The sequence below is a fragment of the Aspergillus steynii genome (genome assembly GCF_002849105.1).
Source record: "Aspergillus steynii IBT 23096 chromosome Unknown P170scaffold_7, whole genome shotgun sequence".
NCBI classification, from domain to species: Eukaryota; Fungi; Ascomycota; class Eurotiomycetes; order Eurotiales; family Aspergillaceae; genus Aspergillus; species Aspergillus steynii.
The window spans coordinates 2,465,805-2,491,084 of record NW_020194404.1 but is presented as its reverse complement, the minus strand read 5'-3'; the positions used below and the strand labels follow the sequence as shown (position 1 = coordinate 2,491,084).

Sequence of the window (25,280 nt, the reverse complement as noted above, 5' to 3'; positions counted from 1 at the left end):
CCAACTTTTCCCGATGCGTTTCTGCCGTCCGTCACGCCCATCCCACTTCTTCTCCTGCTCTCAGTCCAGCTCCTCTTTATTCCCCCTCTCTCTTCCCCTCCGTCTTCCTCCCCCCGCCACGCGTTCTTCCATTCGATCCTGGGGAGTTCTTTCGCGTGCTTCCCTGCTTTCTCTGGCTCGTGTTGCATGGTGGTTCATGACTGTATCCTCTAGGTGTTGAGCCTCTTGGCCTGGCTAATCAACCCCTCATCTTCCCCGTTCCTGTCTCTACTAAACAAAACATCCCCCCCTCCGCCTCCTCCACGCGACGACCATGGCCACGAAGGAGGGTTCCGCCGGACAGGCCTTTGGCCCTGTTCTGGCCGCCGTCGCTACGATGCAAGGAAACGTTTCACGATCCGAAAAGACGCATGCTCATGAGTTCCTGGAGAAGTTCCAGAAATCGGTCCGTTTGGTGCCCCTCTTTCTGTCTTGCCCTGCGTTGCAGATATCCTGCTTCATGCCCTCTCGTCCTGACTGGAATGGCTTTGGCTGACTGTCATGCGTTTTGGAATTCTTATAGATAGAGGCATGGACGATTACCCACGAGCTCTTGCAGTCCCCTGACGTCCCTGTCGAAGCCAAATTGTTCGCGGCGACTACGTTGAAAGGAAAGGTGAGGCAACGCCGCCCGCCAGGACGCGGCGATGGAAGGATACTGACGACACCTAGATTATGTTCGATTTGGATCAGTTACCGGCAGAATCGGTGGTGGCGTTGCGAGACTCGGTCATGAATCTGCTCGTGGCTTTTACGTCGGGCCCCCGCCCGATACAAACGCAGCTATGCGTGTGTCTGGCCAGTCTCGCCATCCAGATGCTCGAATGGAAAGATGTTCTCGCATCGGTGGGCTCGGCACTGGGAAGCAGCGCGGGCGATTGCGTGCTGGAATTTCTGAAGATTCTCCCCGAAGAAGTGACGGAAGGTCGCAAGATCAATCTGAGTGTACGTTCGACCATCATCCCAATGCTCTACGTGCGACCCGCCTTTGTCCATGCGATCGACAGCGACTGCAGGGGGCGCGACCGAACGTTCAAAATCTAATCTGCTGGCCTGAATTAGGAAGATGACCTTATCACTCGGACCAAGGAACTGTTGGAGGACAATGCGGAGCAAGTGATGCATCTATTAATACAGTACGCGCAGTCGTCTCGTATGTATCCCTCTCTGGTACACTCCCCCTCAATGGTCTTCTTGTGCTAAACGACGTGCTCTCCTTTAGCGACCGCATCCACCAACCCGCGTCTCCTGGACTGCATCACATCTTGGATGCGTGAAATCCCCGCGGCAAAGATCGTTGAGTCCCCCTTGTTGGATATCGTCCTCAAGGGTCTGGACAACGATGTCTCCTTCGAATCCGCCGTTGACAGCATGTGCACGTTGTACCGCGACACTCGCGAGGTTGATGAGTCATTGTCCATCATCCAAGCTCTGTACCCACGCCTTATGACACTCCGCCCGAAGATTGCCGAATTCGCCGAAACCGAGGACACAGATGCATTCAGAGGGATCACAAGGTTGTTCGCCGAGGCTGGTGAAGCGTGGGTGGTGTTGGCTGCTCGCCTGCCGACCGAATTTCGAGGGTTGGTGGAGGCGGTCCTGGAATGTTGCGCTCGGGACTGGGATCGTGACGCCGTCTCCCTTACCTTTGTCTTTTGGTACGAGTTGAAGCAGTATGTCACATTGGAGCGATACACGGATTCGCGGGTCTGCTTCAGCGACATCTTCTCCCAGCTGGTGGATATCATGGTCAAGCACCTCGAGTACCCCCGTCCGGATGATGGCGAGGTTGATTTGTTCGGTGGTGATCGGGAGCAGGAAGAAAAGTTCCGCCATTTCCGCCATTCGATGGGTGACGTGCTCAAGGACTGTTGCGCTGTTATCGGAGTTAGCGAGTGTTTGACGAAGGCGTACCAGTTGATTCAGCAGTGGGTCTCCAAGTATGCCTCTCAGGCCAGCGATGAGCACGTGCCCAACTGGCAGGAACTCGAGGCGCCGCTGTTCAGCTTGCGAGCGATGGGCCGCATGGTTGATCCGGAGGAGAACACGGTCCTGACTCAGGTCATCCCCTTGATCGTACAGATCCCCAACCAGGAGAAGGTTCGGTTCCAGGCCATCATGGCGCTCGCGCGCTACACGGAATGGACCGCACAGCACCCAGAGACGCTCGAAGCACAGCTTAACTACGTCATTTCTGGCTTCCAACATAGCTCCTCGGAGGTCGTCCAGGCTTCGGCTTTGGCGTTCAAGTTCCTCGGAACCGACTGCCAGAAGTTGCTGGGCGGCCACATTGCGCAACTCCACTCGTTCTACGAGTCTGTGCTTGATAAGTTGAAGCCCGCCAGTCAGGAGGAAGTAACCGAAGGTGTGGCTGCCGTCGTTGCCGTGCAGCCCATCGACAAAATCTACGAGACCATGAAGCTGTTCTGCGATCCCATTATGAACCGCATTATGGCTCTGGCCAATAACGCCAAGGATGAACAAGGCCAGCGCGCCGTTGCTGGTATGTTTGCTCTTCTCGAACACGCCCCCTAGTACCATACATTAGATCACTAACATTATCGTAGATCATCTCCAATTGATCACGATCTTCGTGCTGGTCGTCAACCCTTACGTTTCTCGTGGTGAAGAGAACCCCGCCGTCAAGTATTGCGGCGAAATTCTCCCGATCATGACGACGATTGCCTTGAACTTTACTGAATCCACCCCGATTTTGGAGCGTGTTTGCCGCTGCTGGCGCAACATGATCATCTCTTACCGAACCGCCATGACGCCTCTTCTTCCTACGCTTGCCGAAAGTCTTGCCAATGGATTCCAGGCGTCGCGCGAAGGGTGCTTCCTGTGGGCTACCGATGCCGTTGTGCGCGAGTTCTCCGAGGGAGCCGAGTTTGTCGACCCCATGACGAGCAGCGCAGTCTTCCAGTTCTACGAGCAGCAGGCCACTGCCTTCCTACGCACTCTCAACGACCTTCCTCCCGAGCAATTGCCCGATGGTAAGTCGATTCCCCTAGATGTTTTGATGGCGGAAAACGTGCTAATGAACCGTTAGTGATCGAGGACTTCTACCGACTCTCGTCCGATGCCGTTCGCTACTATCCCAAGGAATGCATCTCGTCGTCTCTTTCGGTTCCTATCTTCACTGCAGCTCTCAGCGCTCTCACTCTGCAGCAGGTGGATCCGCTCATCGCCACCCTGCACTACTACCACGATCTCTTCAGCTTTGCGTTCGAGAGGCCGGCCATATCTGAGTTCACCAGCTCCAACGGGGACCCCTACACGAATCCCCCGGAGGTCCGCGAAGCAGTCAAGCAACTGATCGCATCGCAGGGCCAGGCCTTGTCCCAGCGTATCATGACGGGCATGATGTTTTCTTTCCCCGGGGACTGTTTCGCTGATGCGTCTGGCGTGATGATGTCGCTGTTTGAATTGATGCCTCAGGAAGCGGGAATGTGGCTACAGTCGACCCTCCAGATGCTGCCGCCCGGCACGATGAAGCCCAACGAGGCGGAGCGTTTGCTCAAGGGCATCTCTGACAAGGTGCAATCAGGAGAACTCCGAAAGATCCGTGTCCTGCTACAAGGTATGTTAAAAGTGGGGTAATATGCGTGTGGTTAGTTGCTAACGGAAATACTCAGACTTCACCAACTCGTACCGACGGAGGAACGTGGCACCCAGAGAAGGGCTCGGTCGACTCGAGGCTACCCGGTTCCGGTTTAGTGGATAATAGAAGCAGGGGAAGGAGACAAGCGAAAGGGAAGACGGACTGAATTCATACAACCGTTCAGCTTGAGTTGGGGACCCCCATTATCCAGCCTATGACACTTTCGTCGACGCCCGCCCACGGGTATCAACTATGCTTAGCGGCACGTCGTGAGAAAACCGGGCGAGAACGCACCACTGAACGCGTGCTGCGCGTTTGTTAAAAGGCAGATTTTTCAAATTTCAAAAATCATCAATATTTCTCCCCAGCGCAAAAAGAAAGAAAAAACCACACCTACCTCGAAATTTCATCCCACTCACACAGCCTTACTGTATACGATCTTCCGGGCGGGTGCTTGTCGATGTCAAAATATAGCCTGTTATGGGAAGATGGATATATTCGGTCGCCGAAGGGGTTGTCGTCGCGGTCGGTGGCCCCGAGACGTTTGTAATAACGCTATTTTATTAGTATTTAGTTAGGGATTTAGAGTGGGTTTATAATCAATGACTTTTATGTTCTTGTTCTTGTTCTTGGTTCTTGGTAGCAATTTTCAAGGCATTAGAGAGATTAGGTAGATAAAGATATATTCAAGGAATCGCCTCCGAGCCATTATGCTTGGAAGCACTCGATAGACATTGGTGCTACTGCTACTAGTACTACGCCACAGGAACACATGAAAGTGAAATATATATAATATTGAAAATAAGATGCAATGGAGAAGAACCAAGAGAATATAAACAACACATAAAAGTCTTGTTCTTCCTATTAGGGCCACGAGCTGACTGCAGTGATTTCGAGGTCGGTTGTCCATTGCAGAACAAGAAAAAAGCCGTCACCAATTCCATTTAAATTACTGTCTGTCTATATTTGGGGTTTCATCTGCCGCTCTTTGTTTTAATCTGCTTTTGCCTAACGAATTACCTGTGTTGGCTTATAAAGTACCATATTATGGCGAGCCGTACTAACATTATGCCTGCATGATTATCACCATCTATTGACTAGTTAATTAATGAGATAAGCCAGGTTACTAACCACCGCATCATTTAGAATGCGTAGAGCGAGATGACTAGACAGTAGTTTTCTAAAGCTGCATCTAATATGTCTAGAAGTGGATGACTTCTAGATCCTATGCATGATTGCCTTATGGTAAGGCTCTCACTAGGTCCTTGGGAAGTATTTGGCCTATTATTACTGAGTTGGAGATGGGTTTTTGTAGGGAATTGGCAGAGGGGGGTGGTCCACGATAGAACAATTCAATTGACTAGAAAACAGATAGATGAAAGATTGTTGGTGATGAAGCTCTAGATACACGCAGAAAGGCCCTATTTATGCTGATCAAGGCGGTGATCAACTAATGGAACCTCCCATAAAACATGATCGAATGACATCATCTTGGGATAGGTCAGCGGAATGCTCCGGTAGGCATCCGGAATCTCGCTGAATTCCTACAGTTTTTATCTAGCGTCAGCCTGAACTGTGTCAGTTGATTGACTGTCACTGGATGACCTATATACCTATAGGCAGGGGCGGAGGTGAAAGGCATGCATTGCATGGCTTTGTGTATAGGGTTAGAATGATAAATATACAGATCCAGATGCAGGTCTATATAAACCGATCGACTGGAGTGCAGTGAGCATAGCCTTTAAATATTAGGATAGAAGCATGGAATCAGTCCCGGTCCCCATCAACGGAATCTCCCTGATCCCATCAAGCTATCACCTACCAATCAGCGGACGCCATCCAGCTTCGTGCTTCACGCGCGTCTATCATACGTCCGCGCTATTATTGCCACTGATCCTTCGAAACCTTCTAGAAGATTGAGAATTACACGACACGTACCGTAAGAATCCCAAGCCCTTGGCCCAGCGTCCAAGAAGTCTTAGCCCGCAGAGTTTTCTCTTAGCTGTCATCCCTGCATGCTTGGGACACTCGATATGTTCTCTGCTCGTGTGACACGCCACAGGACGCGGCTGGATCGGATCGATCGCGGTCTCCCGAGGGTTCCAGGCTTTGTGTATGTACGAGATAAGTGCGTTCACTGGGAGGCCGGCTAGGGCGCAGGGTCGGCGAGGCCGTTCGATTTGGCATGCAGTTGCCCGTGTGTGAGGATGTAGGTGACCTGGTGGCGAACGCCATGGTCGGTGATCGCTCTGGAAAGGGGTTCAGATCATGAGCCTTGCCCTGGTGTCATTGGATGGGGTTACATTTTGGGGGCGTCGGGTTACCCGGGCTTGGTAAGTAGGTAGGTAGGTCGGGAGTAGGTGCTTAGGAGGGAGGCCTGACGGGCATGTCGGCCCCGGGGGATGCTATTTGTTGGTTTGTTTACCAATCGGAAGGGAGATATTGTGTATCTCTGCCTTGCCACGGCGAGGAGCCTCGGATTGACGTCCTAAACACTAGGATGTTGCCACGGTGAGTTGGAAAGCTCTCGCAGAGAAGAGTCATTCTTGTCTCAAACAAAGAACATCCACTTCACCGGTGATAGAACTGGAATGGAGGGTAGTGATACGTTCTCGGATCATCCATTGCATCACACCCCTCGGATTTCCGGTGGATACCGCGCGTCGGTCGACGGGGATGTTTCACGACGCGAGTCAAACGGTGACATGCCACCGCTACCTACCTCGCTCCGCTGGTACAGAGAGCGACCTAGCCTGGGCCACATGGGAAAGAACCGGACAATGTGGTTGGCGGCGAACGAAGGATTCGGAGGGAGATCAGGTTCGGAGAAAAGCGAATACCCTGCAGCATGTACTGCATGTACGCCGTAAGGTAGGGTAGTACTGCGTGGTCGAGCTGAACGGAGAGTGGACTGAGCTGTGGTCAGGTAGGTAACCGTATACAACGTCCAATTGGGGGCAATTGTCCGCGGGTGCAGCACATGGCATCGAAGAGCGTGCTGATTGACGGAGAGCGGTTCTATGGGTGACAGGATACTGTCATCGGATCGAGGCTAGGCCGTTTGGAGGGGAGCCAACCATGGACCGCAGGCAAAACTGCCTGACATCGAGGGTCCAGAGGATGAGATGCATCGCCGGGGAAAGCATAAAGAGATGAGGATGGCAGGGCTTCTCCACCCACGTGCCCTCAGGCCAGCGTCCCATAGGACCCGTAGGTGCCTGATGCCAAGCCGCAGCCCCCGTGCCAAGACACGTGCCCGCCAACGAGAAGCGGCGGCGTCTTGATGGCTCTTGACTTCGCATCCAAGCTCTCCTCCCAAGTCTCTTGTCCGTGCTTATGTTGCGACCCCCCGATTGCCTGCCCCTAGTCGTATTCTTCGCAGCCACCACTGACGAAGAGGCAGCCGACCATGCCCGAAAATGGTCGATGGACCGGGGTCCCTGGTGCCCCCGGAACCGCAAATCACAGCCGCGCAATTGGGAACGTGGGAGCCATTTTACCTGGTCGGGCTAATGGGCTCGTGTCACCCGGTGCGCGTAGCACCGTAGCAGGTATACTTCTAGATCGCTGCCAAGAGAGCGTGTCGTTACTGAGATTTCCGCTAGATAGCCCGCGAGGTAAATACCGCGTACGAGGGAGTACAGGCCTCGGACTCGATCTTGCCACGGACTGGCAGATCTGTAGTACATAAGTCGACTCGCTCGCTGGCTTTCTCTCCTCTTTCTTCTTGGGATTTCTCTTCACAGCATTCAGTCCGAATCTGCAAGCCATCCAGTACCCTCGACTAGGTCTTTACCTGTCCGTCACTCCTCATCAAGATGGTGCTGCATCAGTACGATTACGTTTTCGCCATCGGCACTCTGTTTGCCATGCTGGATGCCTACAACAACGGTGCCAGTAAGTCTTGGCTCTATTGATACCCCTCCGTGTGTGCGTGACAGGAACAGGTGCTGACTGGTCTTTCCGATAGACGATGTTGCCAACTCCTGGGCCACCAGTGTCTCCTCCCGCTCCGTCACCTACAGACAGGCCATGGTCCTTGGCACGGTGTTTGAGATGGTGGGAGCCATCGCCGTCGGTGCTCGTACTGCCGATACCATCAAGAACGGGATTATCCCGAACTCGGCCTTCCGGGGAGATGCCGGTGTCCAGATGCTGGCGTTCACCTTGGCTCTGGCTGCCGCCTCGTCATGGGTGATGTGGTGTACTCGTCACTCCGCTCACGTCTCTTCAACATACTCCCTCATCTCGGCCGTCGCCGGTGTTGGTGTTGCCACGGTCGGTGCCTCACAGGTACAATGGGGATGGAACAATGGCAAGGGTCTCGGAGCCATCTTCGCCGGACTGGGCATGGCACCGGTCATCTCCGGATGCTTTGGCGCTATCATCTTCATGCTCATCAAGGTCACTGTCCACATGCGTAAGAACCCTATCCCGTGGGCTGTCTACACCTCGCCCTTTTTCTTCTTGGTTGCCGCCACCATCTGCACCCTTTCCATTGTCTACAAGGGCTCCCCCAGCCTGGGTCTGAGCAAGAAGCCGGCCTGGTACATTGCTGCCGTCACCTTGGGCTGTGGAGGTGGTGTTGCTCTCCTGTCGATCATCTTCTTTCTTCCCTTCCTGCATGCTCGGATCATCAAGCGGGATCAATCCGTCAAGTGGTGGATGTTCGCCGAGGGTCCCTTCTTGCTTAAACGTGGCGCCGTGGATCAAGCCGATGTGGCCAAGGTTCCCGACTACGCTGTTGTTCAGGAGGATGACTACCCTCCTTCCAACGCGTCTTCCAAACTGGACAAGACAGTCTCTCCCGACGCCTCGACCGTCGCCTCGCCCGCCATCACCGCCAAAGATGACCACGAGAAGAGCCTTGTTGCCGCCGAGGCCAAGCAGCTCACCTACCAGGAACTCCAAGCTCAGAGCCAGGACCGGTTGCACCAGAAGCTCATCCAGAAGCGCGGACCTCTTGGCTGGGCTCTGCGAACCCTCCGCGACAACCCCATGGGCGCTGGCGAGCTCTACGAAGTGCGAAACATGATCATCCTCGCCAAACGTATCCCTGCCCTGATCACCTGCGGTCTCCTGTACGGCCTTCACTACGACATCCACACCGCGCAGTCCGGTATCGCCGGCACACCCGAGGGTGAGCGCATGAAGCGCGTGTACGCCCACGCCGAGAAATACCCCAACGAGGTCGAACACACCTACTCCTTCATCCAGGTCCTGACGGCCTGCACCGCCTCCTTCGCCCACGGCGCCAACGACATCGGCAACTCCGTCGGCCCCTGGGCCGTCATCTACTCCGCCTGGAAGACCGGGGACGCCGCCGCCGCCAAAGCCCCCGTGCCCGTCTGGCAGCTCGCCGTCCTGGCCGCCATGATCTCCATCGGCCTGATCACCTACGGCTACAACATCATGAAGGTCATGGGTAACAAGATCACCTACCACTCGCCCAGCCGCGGGAGCTCCATGGAAATGGGCGCCGCCATCACCGTCCTCGTCTTCTCGCAGTACTCCCTTCCCGTGTCCACTTCCATGTGTATAACCGGCGCCACGGTCGGTGTCGGTCTCTGCAACGGAACCATCAAGGCCGTCAACTTTCAGCGAGTCGGTCTGTTGCTGCTTTCGTGGATCATGACGATTCCGATTGCCGGTACCCTGGGTGGTGTCTTGATGGGGTTGTTCCTTAACGCCCCTCATTTCGCTTCCTAGATGGGAGTTCTTTTTCTGTTGTTTATGATTGGGCAATGTTGCATGTACATAATAATTTAATCATTAGATCTGCCGTCAAAATGGGGAGATGGTGCGTTGGGCTGTGTTTATGATTCGTTGAGATACCTTAATTTGAATTGATTGATTGTCGCTTGTCACTTTATTTTATCTACTTTTATGAGACGCCATAGGCTCTATCTTATCGATGGCCGCGCTCCCTAGCCCTACTACGCTACAATCCTCATCTCATAGCAACCTACAGTTTAATAATCCCAGCCAACTTCCGAGTTCTCCAAAAAACACCCATACCCATTAATTAACTCCAAACCCAACAATACCTAATACCTAAACAACCTCCCCCCTTCACCCCCCTCCTTCAAAATCCTCCTATTCCTCACCCCATAATAAACCCTCAACGCCAGACACATCCCCGCCGCCAGGAAACAAAACGCCGCATTCGTGCCATGTCCCGTCGGGTACCCCCTTTCCGCCTCCTCCGCCTTATAAATCCACACCCCAATAATCTGCCCCGGGGAACCGCCCAGCCCGATATTCAGCGCGATCGCGAGCCCCACGGCCGAGGTGCCTGCGATGTTAGATGACAGCCAGCCTAGAAGCGGCGGGATGCACGAGAAGGCGCCCATGTTGGCGATGAAGAGGCAGGCGTAGCGCGCGGAGTAGCTGTGGGCGGGGAGGAGCGCGGAGGCGAGGAAGCCGATTCCCCCGGTGAGGGAGCAGGCCGCGGAGTGGAGGGCTCGCGCGTTGAAGTGGTCGGCGGAGTAGGAGGTGAGGATTTGGATTACTGGGTTTGTGAGTTTGGAGGGAGGATAAGGAGGGTGGGTGGAAGGGAGGAATGAGATGAAGAGAGACGAGGGCAGGGAAGAAAGATGGGACATAGAACATACCGTATGCGACAGCGTAAGGCGGGACGGTCATCAGCTGTGCGTTGAGGTCTTCATATCCCAGTCCTTTGATAATGGATGGCGAGAAGAGAGACAGCGAGCTAAAGGGACAGGAAATAGCCAGGTAGATCAGATAGTGGCCATACAGACGCCAGTCGGTGAGGGTGGACTTGGCATCTTCCCAAGTGATGCTCTTATGGGTGCCTTTGCTGCCTTCGATGCGGAGACGCTCAGCTGCGACGGCTTTCTCCTCTGCTGATAGCCACCCCGATGTCTCGGGGTAGTCGGGCAGAATGAACCAGACGGCGAACCCGGAGACCACGGACGGGATCCCCTCGAGGTAGAAGAGCCATCGCCACCCGGATACTCCGCTGACTTGGTTCATGTGTCCGACGCCGTAGGCGATAGCGCCCCCGAAGGCTCCTGCCAGCGTGGCGCTGGCGAGGATCAGCGCGACACGCATGCTGCGCTCGTCGGTCTTGTACCAGAAGGTGAGGTAGTAGACGAGGCCCGGGAAGAGACCTGCCTCGAAGATGCCGAGGAGGAAGCGCAGGGCGATGACAGTGGCTGGGTTCTTTGAGGCGCCGAGGGAGATGGTCAGCGCGCCCCAGGAGACCATGAGGAAGGCGATCCACTTGGAAGGTCGGAGTTTCTTGAGAAGGATGTTCGAGGGAGCCTCGAAGACACCGTAAGCGACGAGGAAGATCATCAGGCCAATGGTGTATTGGTAGTTGGACATGCCGGTCTCGGTCATGAGGTCGTTGTGAGTGGATGAGTTCATGATTTTGGCGTTGCCGATGTTGGAGCGGTCCAGGTAGCAGAGGAAGTAGATGAATGCTGATAAGGGGAGGATTCGGAGATCCTGTTTGCGTACGACGGCTTTGGAGGCCGCTGGAGAGATCTCATGAAGGGTTGATTGGGAAGGAGCCTGTTCTGTTGTCAGCATTCTGGAATGAGCGTGGTTAGATCGAGACTGACTGCATGCTCATCTTCAGAAGCTGTACGGATGATTCCTTTTTCTGCTGCGTTCACATTGTGCTTCTCCTTTGAAGCCGTAGACATGTTGGATTGATCAATGTGGAGATGAAGTGCAGCAAGAAGCTTCAATGCTGGCCGGACATGTCATTCCTAAATTAACCTCCACAATTCTAGCCATTGCGTCCGGGGTAGCCACGGATCTGGGGAAACATGGAGAGAAACAGCGTCATCACTTCGGTCATCGGGGCCGCAGTCCGACTCTTGTCCTCGTTAGGGCTCCAGGGCCCGTCACGTGTCTAGGCAGTGTCTTCGATTTTGTTTTCTTCTTCCTCCGCTTTCAACCATCCGTCCATCCCTGCCATCGAACCCAGCTATCTCAACAAGAGCAGCAGCATCCCAAACAGTGGTCTTGGACTTCAGGTATGACAAGTCCGATGGATGAGTTCACTGGACATGGGCTCCACGCTCAATGGATGCTCAATCGCCAGTGGAGCCTTCGTCCTTCATGCACCCCACACTAAGCCATGCTTTTGCGGGGTTGTCCAGCCGAGCGCGGACATCCTCCCCGAGAGTCGGACTGGATAAATGAAGCGGACTGAGTCTCCGACCTAGGCCTGCACTTGTATCTGTTATGCACTCGAGTAATAATGCATTCGACTGCATGTCTGCGGTGTCATCGGAGAAAGGTCCGATGCGACAGATCTCTCCCGCAATGCTCCCCATGTGCAAGGGCCAAGGTGACCTGCCAATACACGACCAGTGAGCACCAGCATCGCCGTCAACACCTACAGAGACTGGAGCAGCGAATCCGGCAACTAGAGACCGACAATAATTCCCTAGCCGCGCAGCTGAGAAGCAGTCAGGACCGACCGGTGGCAAATAGTGATCCTCAACCGGCAGTCACGCCGCAGCACGAAGAGAATATCGGGGCTAGAGATGATGGGGTGGCGGAGCAAGTGGTTCATGCGTCGCTGGTTGCGGGAGGGGGTCATCACTTCGTGGGTTCTACGAGCGGTCTGCTGCTCGCAACACTGCTCCAGTCCGGCCACTCATCGTCATCGGTTTTTCCTATTCCCACTCAGCAAGCAGGCGGTGGGCCAGAGCAAAGTCGTCATTCCCCTTATACAGATTCTAATAGACCACCCAAAGGTCTAGCAAGAGACTTGCTGCAAGCCTATCGCGCCCATGATCATCTTTGTTATCCCTACATTTCCACCAAGACTCTCTTTCAATGCTTAGACTCGGTGTACGATGGGAACAATGACGACCCTGTCGAGGCTTTCTTCGTTGACATGGCACTTGCTATTGGAACAGCCCAAGCGCATCGCCTGAAATGGAATGGTATCTACGATTCAGAAGCACACTTGCATCGCGCCATGACGAGACTGACAGATGTGCTTGCTCGAGGAGGCGTCCAACGCCTGCAAGCTCTTTTGCTAATCTGCCAATATAAGATGGGCTCTACCTCTAGCAGTACCACTCCGAGTGTGTGGCATCTTATCGGCGTAGCGGCGAGAACTTGTTTGGAGATGGGTCTTCACCGAGCGTCAACCTATTCCCTCCCTGTTGTGCCTACAGGGTCGACGAATGAAAATTACGACACCACTTTGCAAGCAAGGCGGGAAGAAATGGAAACAAAAAAGAAGTGCTTCTGGAGCTTGGTAGCCTTGGACCGGGTTGTGAGTCTAGCTCTCGGGCGCCCTTTCGCAATTCAATTGGAGGACATCGACATAGACCTTAGCGACGGGCTTCCCATTGACAACCAGCAAGAGACGTGCTCACCTGCTGCACTGAGCGAATATTCTCGACAGGATCAGATTAAGACTTCCGCATTCGTGTACATCGTGCGATATCGTCTCATATGTGGGAAGATATCAAATGCCCTACATCGAGCGTCGAGAGTAAAAGGAGATTCCGTCAATTTGTTGGAGGCAAGGGACTCGTTAGCCACGGAGCTACAGGAATGGTATTCTGGAACAGCGAAGCTACCGTTATCACCCCGGGATAATCAAGCACTCAATGAGCTTCCAACCAGGGGAGGGTCGTGCTTCCTGTCCGAAGAGTGGTATCGGCTGTTGTACCACAATGGCATGCTAATGCTATACCGCCCTTCGCCCTACCTCTGTGACGCCTCCCATAACAGTGCCACATTACAACATCTCTTCCACTCCTCTCGCGAAGCTATCCACCTGTATTCCAGTCTTCACAGGTCCCGGAAGCTAAACTACTCCTGGATCACCATGCACACTATCTTCCTGGCGGGATTGTCATACATATATGCCCTTCGAAATCACTTTCAATCCATCCAGGCCCAAGCCACGCAGCCAATACTAACTGGCACACCAACGATAACCGAAGTGGTGAATGATACTCGGGCCTGTTCCAAGGTGCTACTTGCAGTTGCCGAAAGACAGGACATTGCGCGGAACTGCTCAGAACTATTTGACCGGCTCAGCGATGCGCTCATCACAGATGTGTTTGCAGCACAGAGTACTTCAACAGGGTTTCTCGCGTCAACCCCGGTGCCTCATTTCACAGCAGAAGCGAGCTCAATGAATGCGCCTGGAGAGGGCTTTCATAACCAAGTGCCGGAGTCAAGCAGCATTAACATGAATATGGCGATCGACAGTACATTTCGGGATTACTTTAGTGATCTGCAGAACTTAGGATTCGATGAACTGCACAACGATGCTCTTTCCCAGCTTTCGCAAGAGTGGTTTTTGGGGCTCAATGAGGATCGAGCATTTCTGAGCAGCCTTGAACGATAGTGAGACGATGAATCAATTCTTTGGTCTATATACGCCGGTATTCTATATAAAGTCAATTCTATATCTTCCCTCTAGTGAGGAAAATTCGCGGTATCTCGATGAATCTGCTCCGCAAGTATTCACCAAGGCCCTTTCCTAGGCCGTCAATCCTTCCCGAAGAGGCTATTCCACCATCCAGATTGTTGAGTATTCGACTAACCATCCACCGATTAGTAGGTCGTTCGCAAATTCCAAAGGAGGGACTTACAAATGAACCGCATGTATATTTGGGAACTCAACTCGCTCAACTCGACGCTGAGGATCTCCCCTGTACCAATCATCACCCAGTAACTGTTTCAACCTGGAAATGGTCAATGCTGAACGGAGCCATTCATACTCATCGCTATGGCGAACAAAGAACCCTATATTCGAATTGTCGCCTTTATCGCCCGACCTAGCATGGACTATACTCCCTAGCGGTGCGAGCTCGGTTGGCCCAAAAGCAAGAAGGTCAGCAGGATTAGCGGTGTCCGAGGAAGGCCGCACGACAGGATATGTGGAAACGCCACATTTCGGGGGGTCAACGTGCAAGATTTCCCCAGTACTCATCTGCACCCGATGATCGATGTCGGCGATGGGAATCAAGCCGGGGAACATCTCCATGAATGGTCTAGGAGACATGGTTCGGAAATCGAGGTTCATGTGATAGCCAGGGTAGCTTTGCATCCTCAGGGCATAGATGGGCACTTTGAATTTCCTCTCATCGATATCTTCTTTTCGCCGGGCCTGGGCAAACACCCTCAGCGGTACCGTGCCAGACTGTTGTGATTGAGGATTCGAAGCCGCAGAGCCCAGTAACTCGATGTTCAGTTTGCTGAAGTTGCTGTCCTTGAAGATATGCGCCAACTGAGCTTTCATCATTTCGGCCTTCTCCTCCACATCTAGGCCGTTTATATAAAACGTTGCCTCGGCCTGGAAGCCTCCCTTGCCTGCGACCATGACCTTTGTCGTTGATGGTGGTGCCAGACCCTTCACGCCGTGCACGCATACTCGGTCCACACCCCGGGGCTGCTGCTCAACAGTGACACCAGACAGATCCGCCACAACGTCTGGGTTAAGATACAAATGACCCTGAAGCTCATACAGCAGCTGTGCAGTAACCGTCTCCTTCGTCACATGTCCTCCGCCCTCGCTTGTCTTCTCAATCACACAGCGCCCGAATACATCGATCTCAGCCACCGGAAACCCTAGATCAACAAGCCCCGGCATGAAGTCCTTGAAGCCCGAAAAGTTCGCACCGACAACATATGGCCCACATTCAATCAAATGTGCTGCGACCAACGACCCGGCCAACTCGGCATACTGCTCTTCTTTCCAGCCATGCCACCATGCCGCAGCACCCATAACCGGCGACGCATCGGTACATCTTCCACATATGACAATATGAGCGCCAGCGCGCAGCGCCTCCACAATGCCCCAGCACCCAATATACGCCGTTGCGCAGCAGGGCTCAAACTCCCACTTCTCCAGCGTCATATCCGGATTATCCAAATGGACAATTCCCCCCTTTCCTTTCCCACCGGTGACCAACTCGGACAAATCATCTCCCAACACCATTGCCACCACACAATCGCTATACCCCCTCCTCTGGCACAGCTTTTTCACCTTTTCAAAGAGCGCAGTGGTATTCAGTGCCCCGGCATTCGTAACGACCTTCACATTCTTTTGCATGATCTCATCCAGACACTCATCCAACTGCTCGAAGAACCCGGGCTCGTACCCCAGTCTGGAATCAACTTCTTGCTTTGCGATCGCATTCCACGCGATGTTCATCTCCGAGAGCCAGTCTCCTGTAATCACATCGACAGCTCCCGACCGGAGCATGCGTGACATTGCATGTGGGTGGTCGCCTGTGGCGCCGGAGACATTGCCGATCCGGATGGGGGGTCGGTCGTTGTGAGGCATGATTGTTGGGTGTTTGTTTAAATACAACGAGAGAAGGAATTCAATATTTTGACCATGAGTGAAAGAGAGACACAGTGGTATCTCTGATGGGTAGGCCAGGATAAAGGGGATTATTTAGGCTGATAGGGTGAGTGACTCCTTCGGCGTCGGAGACCGAGTCCGATAAGACAGGATGCGCTCTCTCACAATCGACACAGCTCCCAGCAATTATTGTGCACGGCTAGATGAGAGTGCAGCAGGACTTTAATGCTGAGTCAACCGATCCACTTTATTGGATTCATGAATTGTGTCCAGTAAGCTAGAGAAGACATCAGCATTGCCGAGAGGAGAAGAAAAGAATTCATCGTCTCAACCATCATGTCGGCAAGGGGGTGAACTCTCAAATACGCTCCATGAATCAGAAGTCCTCAGGTTAGTAAGGTGGTAGGTAGCTCTGGATGGTGTCTGCCAACCAATAATCAGTCAAATACAGCCTATTCTTTCAGTCAGGCGGGCTCTGTGGAACTCTTTCCAAGTCAGGAAAACGTGCTCTTCCACAGGCTGCCCAGTGAAATCTTACTTGGTGCTCTGGTTGAAACATTCCTACTGATTCAATCAATGCATGAGCTCATGCTACAAATTCTGGCTCTACCCGTCCGTCTTACTTCATATCTGACTCGTGTCTGCAAGGGAGAAGAATGGAGACAGACATTTGACCCGTCTATCATACCATATTAGGCTTTGAACAGGACCATGGGAACGCAGAGCAGTCAGAATTATGTGGCCAAACTTACCAAACTGGCCTAATGCATCACTGGGACGGTGATCCTTTTTATGAGGTTGTAAGATGAAATCCGGAGATCAGGCAGTTTTCATGTCCTGATCTATTTGAACTATGGCTATAAAAGCCCATGGATGGGCCGCCTCAAAACATGGGTCGCAAACAAGCTGAGCCACCAGTTGAAAACCTGGAAAAGTCAATCCTTCCCATTTGAAGACTACAGTTTATCGCCATTTATGTTCTCTTGGTTTATTGAACCCGCGAAGCGCTCTCGAAATGTCTACCAGTACAAACGCAACCACGGCAGGACATACTTTCAAGCATGACGAAGGAACCAACCTCCTCTTGCGAATTGCTCCTTCGACCGAAGTAGCTTCTTACTTCTGGGGACAAGACACCGAGAAGACCAAGGAGACCCTGTTTCGTCATGAGACCGGCTACCTCGCAGCACGCAGGATTATCGGAGATGGAAGCCCCAGCCGAATGACCGAGATACTAGAGAAGGGAAGAGAGGTAGTCGACGCCGTCTTTCACGACTTGGACAAATTCAACGGAGAACCATCTCTTGTGACAAAGTTGCGTCTATCCGACGAGCTCCAGACGTGGCGCGACGAGCAATTCAAAGCCGGCCACGTGCTTCCACAAAAGGGAGACGGCCTGACTCGCGTCTCCGAGGATATCATTCATCTGCTTCACGCAGAGGACTGGGCCGACGCGCTTCTAACGAACGGCGCATTATTCGGCTCCGGATTCGCCGATCTCCTCATCGGCGCATATGACCCGGAGACCCTATACTCCAACTACGCCGTAGACGTAGGCTTCTTCTACGAACACGGCTGCAAACCCCCGGCGGCGCAGAGAGACGGATCATCGCGAGCCATGGGCTCAAATTCATCCGAGCCAAAGTAGCGCACGAGGAGCACCGCAAAGCCAAGCTCGCAAATATGACAGCACGGCTGGATCGCGAGCAGGCCTTGATCGCGTACTTCGGTGACTCCAGCATCCTAGGCATTGCGGCGGAGGCGGTAGCACGCGGGCACGATCCCGCCGGCCTTATGAATGACTTCTGCTTGAGTAACCGGGGAACGGATATCGTGGACGTCGGCTCGGATATTCATAACTCGGAGCTCTTTAATGCCGTGCTGAACGTCGCCGACGTTACTGATACAGGCGTGGTGGGCGAGAAGGCGCTAAGACGGGTCTACGATGCGTTTGCGCACGCCGGCGCCAAGACTCTTACGCAGCAGTGGTCGGAGCCCGGCGCCCGCGTCGTCGCAGCGTTGTATACCTGGCACATCCAGGATGGTAGACACGAGTTGCTGAGACGGGCGGTGTTGGGGTATAGCATGCGGAGGGCCACGCGCAAAGGACAACGCGAAGCAGATTGGTGCGAGGCGTTTGACTCGACGAATCGAACGACTGGATTCAGCAGGCCGCTTGCGGGTGCTTGTGATGGCGAGGATCCATGCGACCAGGTGCAGGCTCGTCTGGGCAGTTGGAGAGAGTGCGACTTGCTCGCGACCATGTGGTGGTTGCTATCGACTGGGTTGGTGGAATATGCCGCGAAGGGCTCCCCAGGTGGAGGAGCATGTTCATGCGTTGAAGGTGGCCATGGCGAAGGCTTATTCGTTGGGATGTGTGGATGAAATGATGTGGTTGATTGCCCATGCGCAGCATCATGCCTGGCAGGTGAATTATCTGTACGAGGCGGCGATGTTTGGGAGTATTCTGGATGATGGCGGGTTGAAGGGGAAGGTCGGCCGCAGGGATGTCGATTAAGGAGACAGAATGGGCTGCCTCTGTCAAGGGACATTTAACGATACAGTGCCTGGCAATGAACGCATCCATGCTCACCTCACCTGCCTTCCGTCTTCCTCTTCACCATCCCGCAAAAGCTCTCGAACAGAACCGAATCCGTTCCCTTCAGCCACTGCACCACAACCCGGACTCCCTTATCCTCAATCCCCTCTTTCTTCACAGATATTTTGAATCCCAGCGCGGCTTTAGCTTCGTCAATCTCCGCCTTATGCGCCACTCCAGCGGATCCCTGCATCTTTCTACGCGCTTGACGCGACCAGACGTTTTCCATCGCGAATCCGACTCCCGTGGCCAGATTCTGCCGCCAAAGCCACTGAATCGGAAGCGACGAGAGTTCCACATCAAGCTTTTCGCTGACGGCGTCGATCGATCCCGAAGGGATATCGAATACGTACTCGGACGGGAACGGGAGGAGATGTTTCGGGAAGTTGGAAATGGAGCGCGCGACGTTCTAGTTTCGCGTTAGCATCGTTCGGGCTATGAGTGTGCAATCGCACAGGACTCGCAAGTGTCCGATAGACGTACCACACTCGGACGGAGATCAGCCCATGACCAGGCGATCGCCCACCTCTTTGTTTTGTTCCCTTGCACGAACTCGGTGACAGCGTAGTTGTGGTTCTTGAGTTCGATGAGGCTTTCGACCAGTACCGAGACGCTGCTCAGTTTGCCGAGCATTGAGGTATACCATAGGACTTTTTCGCGGAGTTCGAGGCTCTCTTCGATCATGCGGGATACGAAGGCGATTTCGCCGCCGTCCGTGACCATTTCGACTTCGGCGCCGGTGCAGGCCTGTTTTTCTTTTAGTCAAGTTTACTATGAGGGGTGAGTGGCTTACTGAAAATGGGGGTCGTTCTTTGGCTTCGGCGGAGGATATCAGTTCGTTGCGGGAGGCGTAGAATGGGGGGTTGCACATTGTGAAATCCAGGCTATTTTTGAGGGTTAGTATGAACGAAGGACTAGGAATGGTTGACGAACCGGTCCACCCCCAGTTTGGTGTGTAAGGGAATGAGCCCATCTTTTGGATCTGTTTTCATGATTCGGATACGCGATTCAAGGCTATTGGCATTAACCGCCCTCAGGGACGATTGGATGTTGTCATTGTCGATATCTGGGGTTGGATGTAAGTAAAGACAGTCCTTTTCAGGCCAGGTCAACTCACCTGTCGCCACGAAATTCCACTGCGGTCGCGAAGCGCATCCGAGAAGTGGGTAGATGCAACAGCATCCCGTTCCTCTAGACACAAGTAAGAATATGATTATCTTATCTAGGGAGTGGTGGAGTACATATCCAGACCCACGACTTTTCGGTCAGGGTCAAAGTCCCCGCGGTATTCGTCTCCAGTGGCGTCCAACAGGTCTTGGATCCATAGGATGTAGTTTAGTCTATCGGCGTTAGACCAGCCCGGGGTCTGTGGACGCGATCTTTCCGACCTACCTGTTCGGCACCTAGTCCCCGTTAGCTGGAATGACGTAGACAGGATGCGAGCAGGCACATACCGGCGGACAGAGTCTATTTCCCGGGATGTCAACCGTCAAGTCAAAGTCTCGTTTGAGAAGGCTCTTCGTCAATTGTCTACAAATCTCATCAGTCACGCGACCTGTCATCTGGAACGCCCCAGTCTGGGGACAGAATCCTACCGAACGGCATCGGGGTCGCTAAAGTCCAATTGGCCATTTGATTTCACGCTGAATTGTTAGTGTCCGCTAATTACGTAGGATAATGTGAACGTCCAGGATCATTGACTTACTATTTCGCAAAGTCGGGCGACTGCAGAGCCAGCGTCGTGAAATCCACGTCATCTTTGTAAATGTTGCGCGCTGATCTCATTGCGCTACCGAGTGTCATCCCAGGACCCTGCCTTAGCCGATTTTAGTCTCGACGGAGAAAAAAAGAAAAAACCGGCTCCGCCGATGGCATGACGATATCAACAGGGGACGGAAGCGCGGGAAGTCGACCCGTTGGGCGACGGTGGGTCGAGGGGACGGGGAAAGGGGACTCACGGTCCAATGCAGTCACTAGTACAGAAGTATTTCTGGTGATGGTAAAGGCAAGGCTGGCCCTATGAGAGAAGGGTGGCGGATGTTGATCGGAGTCCAGAGCTAGGGAAGTGTAGTGTAGTGTAGAGTTAGAAAGTAAAGACGCCTTCCTGGGCGGAGGATTGTCAGGCCTCCAGGCCCCCAGGCCCCAAGGCTGCCAGGGCGGGTGATGTCATGCGGAAGACCGCGCGTTTTGTTTCGCTTGTGGCCGATCCCCCTCCTTCTTCCCTCTTCTTGCCGGCGTCTTGCATATTTCAATTGACCCTTCAGTGTCCCATTTTTTTACCCGCCAGCGAATCAATTGACTGCCGCCATGGATAAATTCAGGGACAAGTTCAGCTCCCTCGAGGAGCACTTCAAAGGTCAATTCGCTGCCCAACGTGACCGCACTGAGCGGGACTGACCATCTTCCACGTGCGCAGAAACCCACATCAAGGAAGAAGCCCATCATTTCAAGCATAAAGTGGGCAAGTTCTTCAACATTGTCAACCCCAATCACCGCCACGACGAGGAGCACGAGCAGGAAACCGACCGCAAGCGATCCGCCGTCGCGGAGTCCCACCGATTCGGATCCTTCGCGCCCATCCGAGAGAACAATCGCGTCAAGTGGTATGTCGATGCGTTGGACTACCTGTGGGCTGTTTCTATCGCCCTCGAGCAGGCCAAGGAGGTCATCTACATTGAAGACTGGTGGTTGTCCCCCGAACTGTTCCTGCGGAGACCTCCGTTCTTGACGCAGGAATGGCGACTGGATCAGGTGCTGAAACGCCGCGCCGAGGCGGGTGTGAAGATCTACGTGATTGTGTACAAGGAGGTTCGGCACCAGCACCGTTGCTATATGTGCAATACTCACCGTGGAATAGGTCAATCAAGCATTGACTTGCAACTCGGCCCATACGAAGCATGCGTTGCGCAATCTCTGCCCTGAAGGAACCCCGGGTTACGGAAACATCAAGATCCTGCGCCATCCGGATCACAACATCTTTGAGAACGGAGCCGACATGACTTTGTACTGGGTGAGATGGTCTGTCTGGATACTTATATGGATTGGAATGGCTAATGGCAGGTTATCAGGCCCATCACGAGAAATTCATCGTCATTGACTATGCGCTCGCCTTCATTGGAGGTATCGACCTCTGCTTCGGTAGGTGGGACGCCCACCAGCACCCTCTGGCTGATGTTCACCCGTCGAATCTGAAGGATGAGATCTTCCCCGGACAGGAGTTCAACAACAACCGAATCATGGATTTCCAGAGTGTGGGTGACTGGCAGTCTAACGAAGTCAGCAAAGCGGAGTACGGTCGGATGCCCTGGCACGACGTGGCCATGGGTCTGATGGGTGACTGTGTCTACGATATTGCTGAGCACTTCGTGCTTCGATGGAACTTTATCAAGCGTGACAAGTACAAGCGAGACGATAACGTGGACTGGCTTTTGCTTGAGGGCCGCACTGGCGAAGACGAGGACCTTGTTGCCGTGCAGCGTCCGAAATACCCCTGTGGCGATTACATCCAGCATCCCTTACAGCCTTTGAGCTCAAAACCACTAGGCAACCAGGGCACTGCACGCGCGCAGATCGTTCGCAGCAGCGCAGATTGGAGCAGCGGAATTTTGACCGAGCACAGTATCCAGAACGCGTACAAGGAGGTCATCAGCAAGGCGGAACATTTCGTCTACATTGAGAACCAGTTCTTCAGTAAGTTTTGGCGTTAGTATCCATGCGCAAATATCTAACCGGACTAGTCACGGCTACTGGCGACCAGCAAGCCCCCATTCTCAACACCATCGGACGTTCCATTGTCGATGCCTGTGTGAGAGCTGGCAAGGCCGGTCGGAAATTCCGAGTCATCATCGTGATTCCAGCCATTCCCGGGTTTGCGGGAGATCTCAGACAGAACGAAGCGACGGGTACTCGAGCCATCATGGACTACCAGTACAAGTCGATCAACCGCGGTGAACATTCCATCTTCGGCCAGATCTCTGCCCAAGGCGTCGACCCTAGAGGTAAGCTCGTCATATTCCTTTGTGAAGGACACTGCTAAGATCCTTAGAACACGTTTTTGTTTTCACCCTGCGTGCGTTCGATCGTATCAACAAAACCCCGGCACTGGAGGAACTGGAGAGCCAGGCCGACGTGACATATAACGATATCCAGCGTGGTATTGCCGAATCCATCATGAGTGACAGTGTTCACCCTGCGATTGGCAAAGACGGTGACAAGAACGAAGTCGGCTATGATAACGCTGAGCAGGAGAAAGAGAAAGAAGAACGGATTGCGCGGTTGCGCAAATACGAGGAGAAGAGCGAGCGCCAGAAAGAAGGCCACGGTTATATCAGCAAAGACACCGTTTCACACACCGTCATGCTCAACGGAGGCAAAATGTCTGATGAGCCGTGGGAAGGGGATGCCAAGGCCGAATTGGAGAATTTCATTCAGGAGGAACTTTATGTCCACGGCAAAGTCTGCATTGTCGATGACCGAATCGCCATCTGCGGTAGTGCCAACATCAACGACCGAGTAAGTCTCCCTCTCTTCGGGATTGAAGGACGTAGACTAACCAGCCACAGTCACAATTGGGCTATCACGACAGCGAGCTGGCCATCGTTGTGGAAGACCAAGACTTTATCGACAGCACCATGGAGGGTCGACCTTACAAGGCCGCTCGCATGGCTGCTACGCTACGTCGGCAGCTGTGGAGGGAGCACATGGGCTTGCTTCCTGCCCAAAACTACGATGCCTCTCAGCATCCCAACGCCAAGCCACCCAACGCCTGCATGAACCAGATCTACGAGGGACCTGAGAACGACTTCGTCACGGATCCTCTGAGCGATGACGTCTGGAAGATGTGGACAGACCGGGCCACCGTCAACACCGAAATTTATCGCATGCTCTTCCGTGCCGATCCCGACGACAACATCAAGACCTTTGAGGAGTACGATACCTTCCGGCCCAAGAATGGGAAGCAAGGCCACCTCTTCGACCCCTACCAGCCGGTCCAGTATGTTCGCGAGAATTTGGATAAGATCAAGGGCCATCTGGTCTGGATGCCGTTGGAATTCCTGCGGGACGCCGAGATGGCTGAGCCAGGACTGGCTGTGAATCAAATCACCGAGGTAAGTGCGCTGATTCTTATCAAATCCATGCAGCTAACCACCTGGTACAGAGTATCTACACTTGATTTTGTTTGTCTTGGTTTGATTTGGTATATTGAGGTCATGATTGGAACGTTTTCTATATCATCTTGGTGGCTTTGAGTTGCCGGCTGGACATATGATCAGCATTAATGATTTCTCAGCATAATTTTGATAATTTGAATCTCATGTCAATTTGGTTGATGGGCTCGCCAGGTTTATTGGATATCGACGATGTAGTCATCTCAAAAGATGCTGGTCGTGTGGAGCGTGGATGACACTGCTCATGGTCCGTCTAGTTCAACAGATTACAGCTGACTTTGGTCAATATCAGACCTAGGAATGGCCAAGTCACTTCACCGACATCTACAGGCCAATTCACAGGCCGTACATTGAGACCCCGAAGATGGTATGAAGTTTTCCAAGCAATTTGGATCATGGTGTACCGAAGCCTTCGTGATTGCTGAATGCCTCGTTGACAAGCAAGTACATGATTCATGTGGAGATTCCACGTTTTCGATTGGACAGCCTTAGCATCCAGGCTCCAGATTAGATTCTTACCCTTGCATGTCCCTGGAGTGCAGGGCTGAGAAGGGCTGAGAAGGTGTTACCATTATCGGTGTGGCAATATTTGTCCATGCAATTCCATTTCGAGCCCAACCAGCAGATATACGCATCTTCCTAGGGATGTCAGCCTTCTTCGACGGCATGCTTTGTCTGCCGGTATCTCCGCGGCCAACAATTCAACAACCTTTCCTCCATTCTATCATCTGCAGCCCTGCTGAAGCCTCTGTCATCCCTTGCGTGCTCTTTCGGATGTTGGGTTATCCCCACGAACCCCAGCAACGACGATGAAATTGATCCTCGGGCTCTCCGAGCATACTTTTGCCCTCTTCAATATGGCTATCGTCCCATTGACCTAGTTCTTTTCAGTATGTCTCTAGCTCCCTGCTTATTTTGAATCCAAGGGCCCAGTTTCCCTTGCCTACCAGCTCGCCTCCATCAATATCGCTTTGACACCGGCTGCCCCGTTCATGCTTACCAGATAGCATCGGACCATAGCTGCAGTTACTTTTGTGTACCCTCTCAACTGTAGTCATATCGACTCCGGCAGTAGCGGACTGCGTCGCCACCATCTCCTAACTATTCTTGAAGCATCAGCCTCTCAGCTGTAAGCTTGGGCTAGGTCTCCAAGCAAGCGACCGAGATCGACGACGCACAATCGTCCACGGCTTCATCTGTCAGTGCACATGTGTCTCGTGATGCCCATCAGCGGCGAAACCCTCAAGCCAACCAGTTGTAACCGATCCGGATCCCAGACCAGCACAGGGCCTACTCCGGAAGTACCCCGGCCCAGTGGGGTTGGGTTTCTAGCGGTGTGTATTTTCCGTTTCCCCTGCGGGCCTAGGCACTTTCGTTCATCCTCAGACGGACCTCCTCCGTACACGGAGTAGGTACGCGTCGTCTAACAGTGGAGATGTCTTAGAGTAGGCCAGGCCAGACCAGACCAAGCCATCTTTTTCTCTCAGTCAGACACCACCGCACGGAGTACGAGTCCTCCGTACATCAGATCGTGACTGGTGTGAAGTGAAG

At 53.3% G+C, this 25,280-nt stretch overlaps 9 protein-coding genes across 9 annotated transcripts; 5 read left to right on the top strand and 4 right to left on the bottom strand.

Moving 5' to 3' along the window:
* The first annotated feature begins 54 nt into the window (after positions 1–54).
* Positions 55–4,242, top strand: P170DRAFT_439821 (nuclear import receptor MTR10). Its single transcript, XM_024849926.1, has 8 exons — positions 55–445; positions 563–655; positions 712–984; positions 1,102–1,192; positions 1,262–2,542; positions 2,607–3,032; positions 3,089–3,619; positions 3,675–4,242. Exons 1-8 carry the CDS (start codon positions 314–316, stop codon positions 3,761–3,763), a joined length of 2,916 nt encoding a protein of 971 aa, XP_024701446.1. The 5' UTR covers positions 55–313; the 3' UTR covers positions 3,764–4,242.
* Positions 4,243–5,599: 1,357 nt separating this feature from the next.
* P170DRAFT_261966 (uncharacterized protein) lies at positions 5,600–6,042 on the bottom strand. The gene has a single exon (XM_024843083.1). It carries the CDS (start codon positions 5,873–5,875, stop codon positions 5,639–5,641), a length of 237 nt encoding a protein of 78 aa, XP_024701445.1. The 5' UTR covers positions 5,876–6,042; the 3' UTR covers positions 5,600–5,638.
* A 954-nt stretch (positions 6,043–6,996) lies between these two features.
* Positions 6,997–9,500, top strand: P170DRAFT_390661 (inorganic phosphate transporter). Its single transcript, XM_024845911.1, has 3 exons — positions 6,997–7,191; positions 7,246–7,537; positions 7,611–9,500. The coding sequence occupies exons 2-3, from the start codon at positions 7,459–7,461 to the stop codon at positions 9,347–9,349; spliced, it is 1,818 nt and encodes a 605-aa protein (XP_024701444.1). The 5' UTR covers positions 6,997–7,191; positions 7,246–7,458; the 3' UTR covers positions 9,350–9,500.
* A 187-nt stretch (positions 9,501–9,687) lies between these two features.
* Positions 9,688–11,197, bottom strand: P170DRAFT_365783 (MFS general substrate transporter; the record flags this gene model as incomplete). The annotated part of the gene is made up of 2 exons (XM_024844725.1): positions 9,688–10,151; positions 10,255–11,197. The coding sequence occupies 2 exons, from the start codon at positions 11,195–11,197 to the stop codon at positions 9,688–9,690; spliced, it is 1,407 nt and encodes a 468-aa protein (XP_024701443.1).
* A 393-nt stretch (positions 11,198–11,590) lies between these two features.
* Positions 11,591–13,997, top strand: P170DRAFT_415029 (Zn(II)2Cys6 transcription factor; the record flags this gene model as incomplete). Its single annotated transcript, XM_024847043.1, has 1 exon — positions 11,591–13,997. The coding sequence occupies exon 1, from the start codon at positions 11,877–11,879 to the stop codon at positions 13,995–13,997; it is 2,121 nt and encodes a 706-aa protein (XP_024701442.1). The 5' UTR covers positions 11,591–11,876.
* A 9-nt stretch (positions 13,998–14,006) lies between these two features.
* P170DRAFT_390652 (acyclic terpene utilization AtuA family protein) lies at positions 14,007–16,009 on the bottom strand. The gene is made up of 2 exons (XM_024845910.1): positions 14,245–16,009; positions 14,007–14,191 (listed from the first exon to the last, which is right to left on the bottom strand). The coding sequence occupies exons 1-2, from the start codon at positions 15,939–15,941 to the stop codon at positions 14,056–14,058; spliced, it is 1,833 nt and encodes a 610-aa protein (XP_024701441.1). The 5' UTR covers positions 15,942–16,009; the 3' UTR covers positions 14,007–14,055.
* A 968-nt stretch (positions 16,010–16,977) lies between these two features.
* P170DRAFT_429284 (uncharacterized protein) lies at positions 16,978–18,347 on the top strand (the record flags this gene model as incomplete). Its single annotated transcript, XM_024847883.1, has 2 exons — positions 16,978–17,514; positions 17,673–18,347. 2 exons carry the CDS (start codon positions 16,978–16,980, stop codon positions 18,345–18,347), a joined length of 1,212 nt encoding a protein of 403 aa, XP_024701440.1.
* A 209-nt stretch (positions 18,348–18,556) lies between these two features.
* On the bottom strand, positions 18,557–20,346 carry P170DRAFT_479058 (DUF890 domain protein; the record flags this gene model as incomplete). The annotated part of the gene is made up of 10 exons (XM_024853622.1): positions 18,557–18,970; positions 19,045–19,308; positions 19,355–19,445; positions 19,495–19,627; positions 19,679–19,752; positions 19,803–19,901; positions 19,954–19,964; positions 20,016–20,091; positions 20,157–20,204; positions 20,267–20,346. The coding sequence occupies 10 exons, from the start codon at positions 20,344–20,346 to the stop codon at positions 18,557–18,559; spliced, it is 1,290 nt and encodes a 429-aa protein (XP_024701439.1).
* Positions 20,347–20,709: 363 nt separating this feature from the next.
* On the top strand, positions 20,710–23,981 carry pldA (putative phospholipase PldA). Its single transcript, XM_024852470.1, has 8 exons — positions 20,710–20,917; positions 20,978–21,369; positions 21,419–21,571; positions 21,630–22,251; positions 22,299–22,559; positions 22,607–23,073; positions 23,124–23,669; positions 23,720–23,981. The coding sequence occupies exons 1-8, from the start codon at positions 20,869–20,871 to the stop codon at positions 23,732–23,734; spliced, it is 2,505 nt and encodes an 834-aa protein (XP_024701438.1). The 5' UTR covers positions 20,710–20,868; the 3' UTR covers positions 23,735–23,981.
* Positions 23,982–25,280: the final 1,299 nt, after the last annotated feature.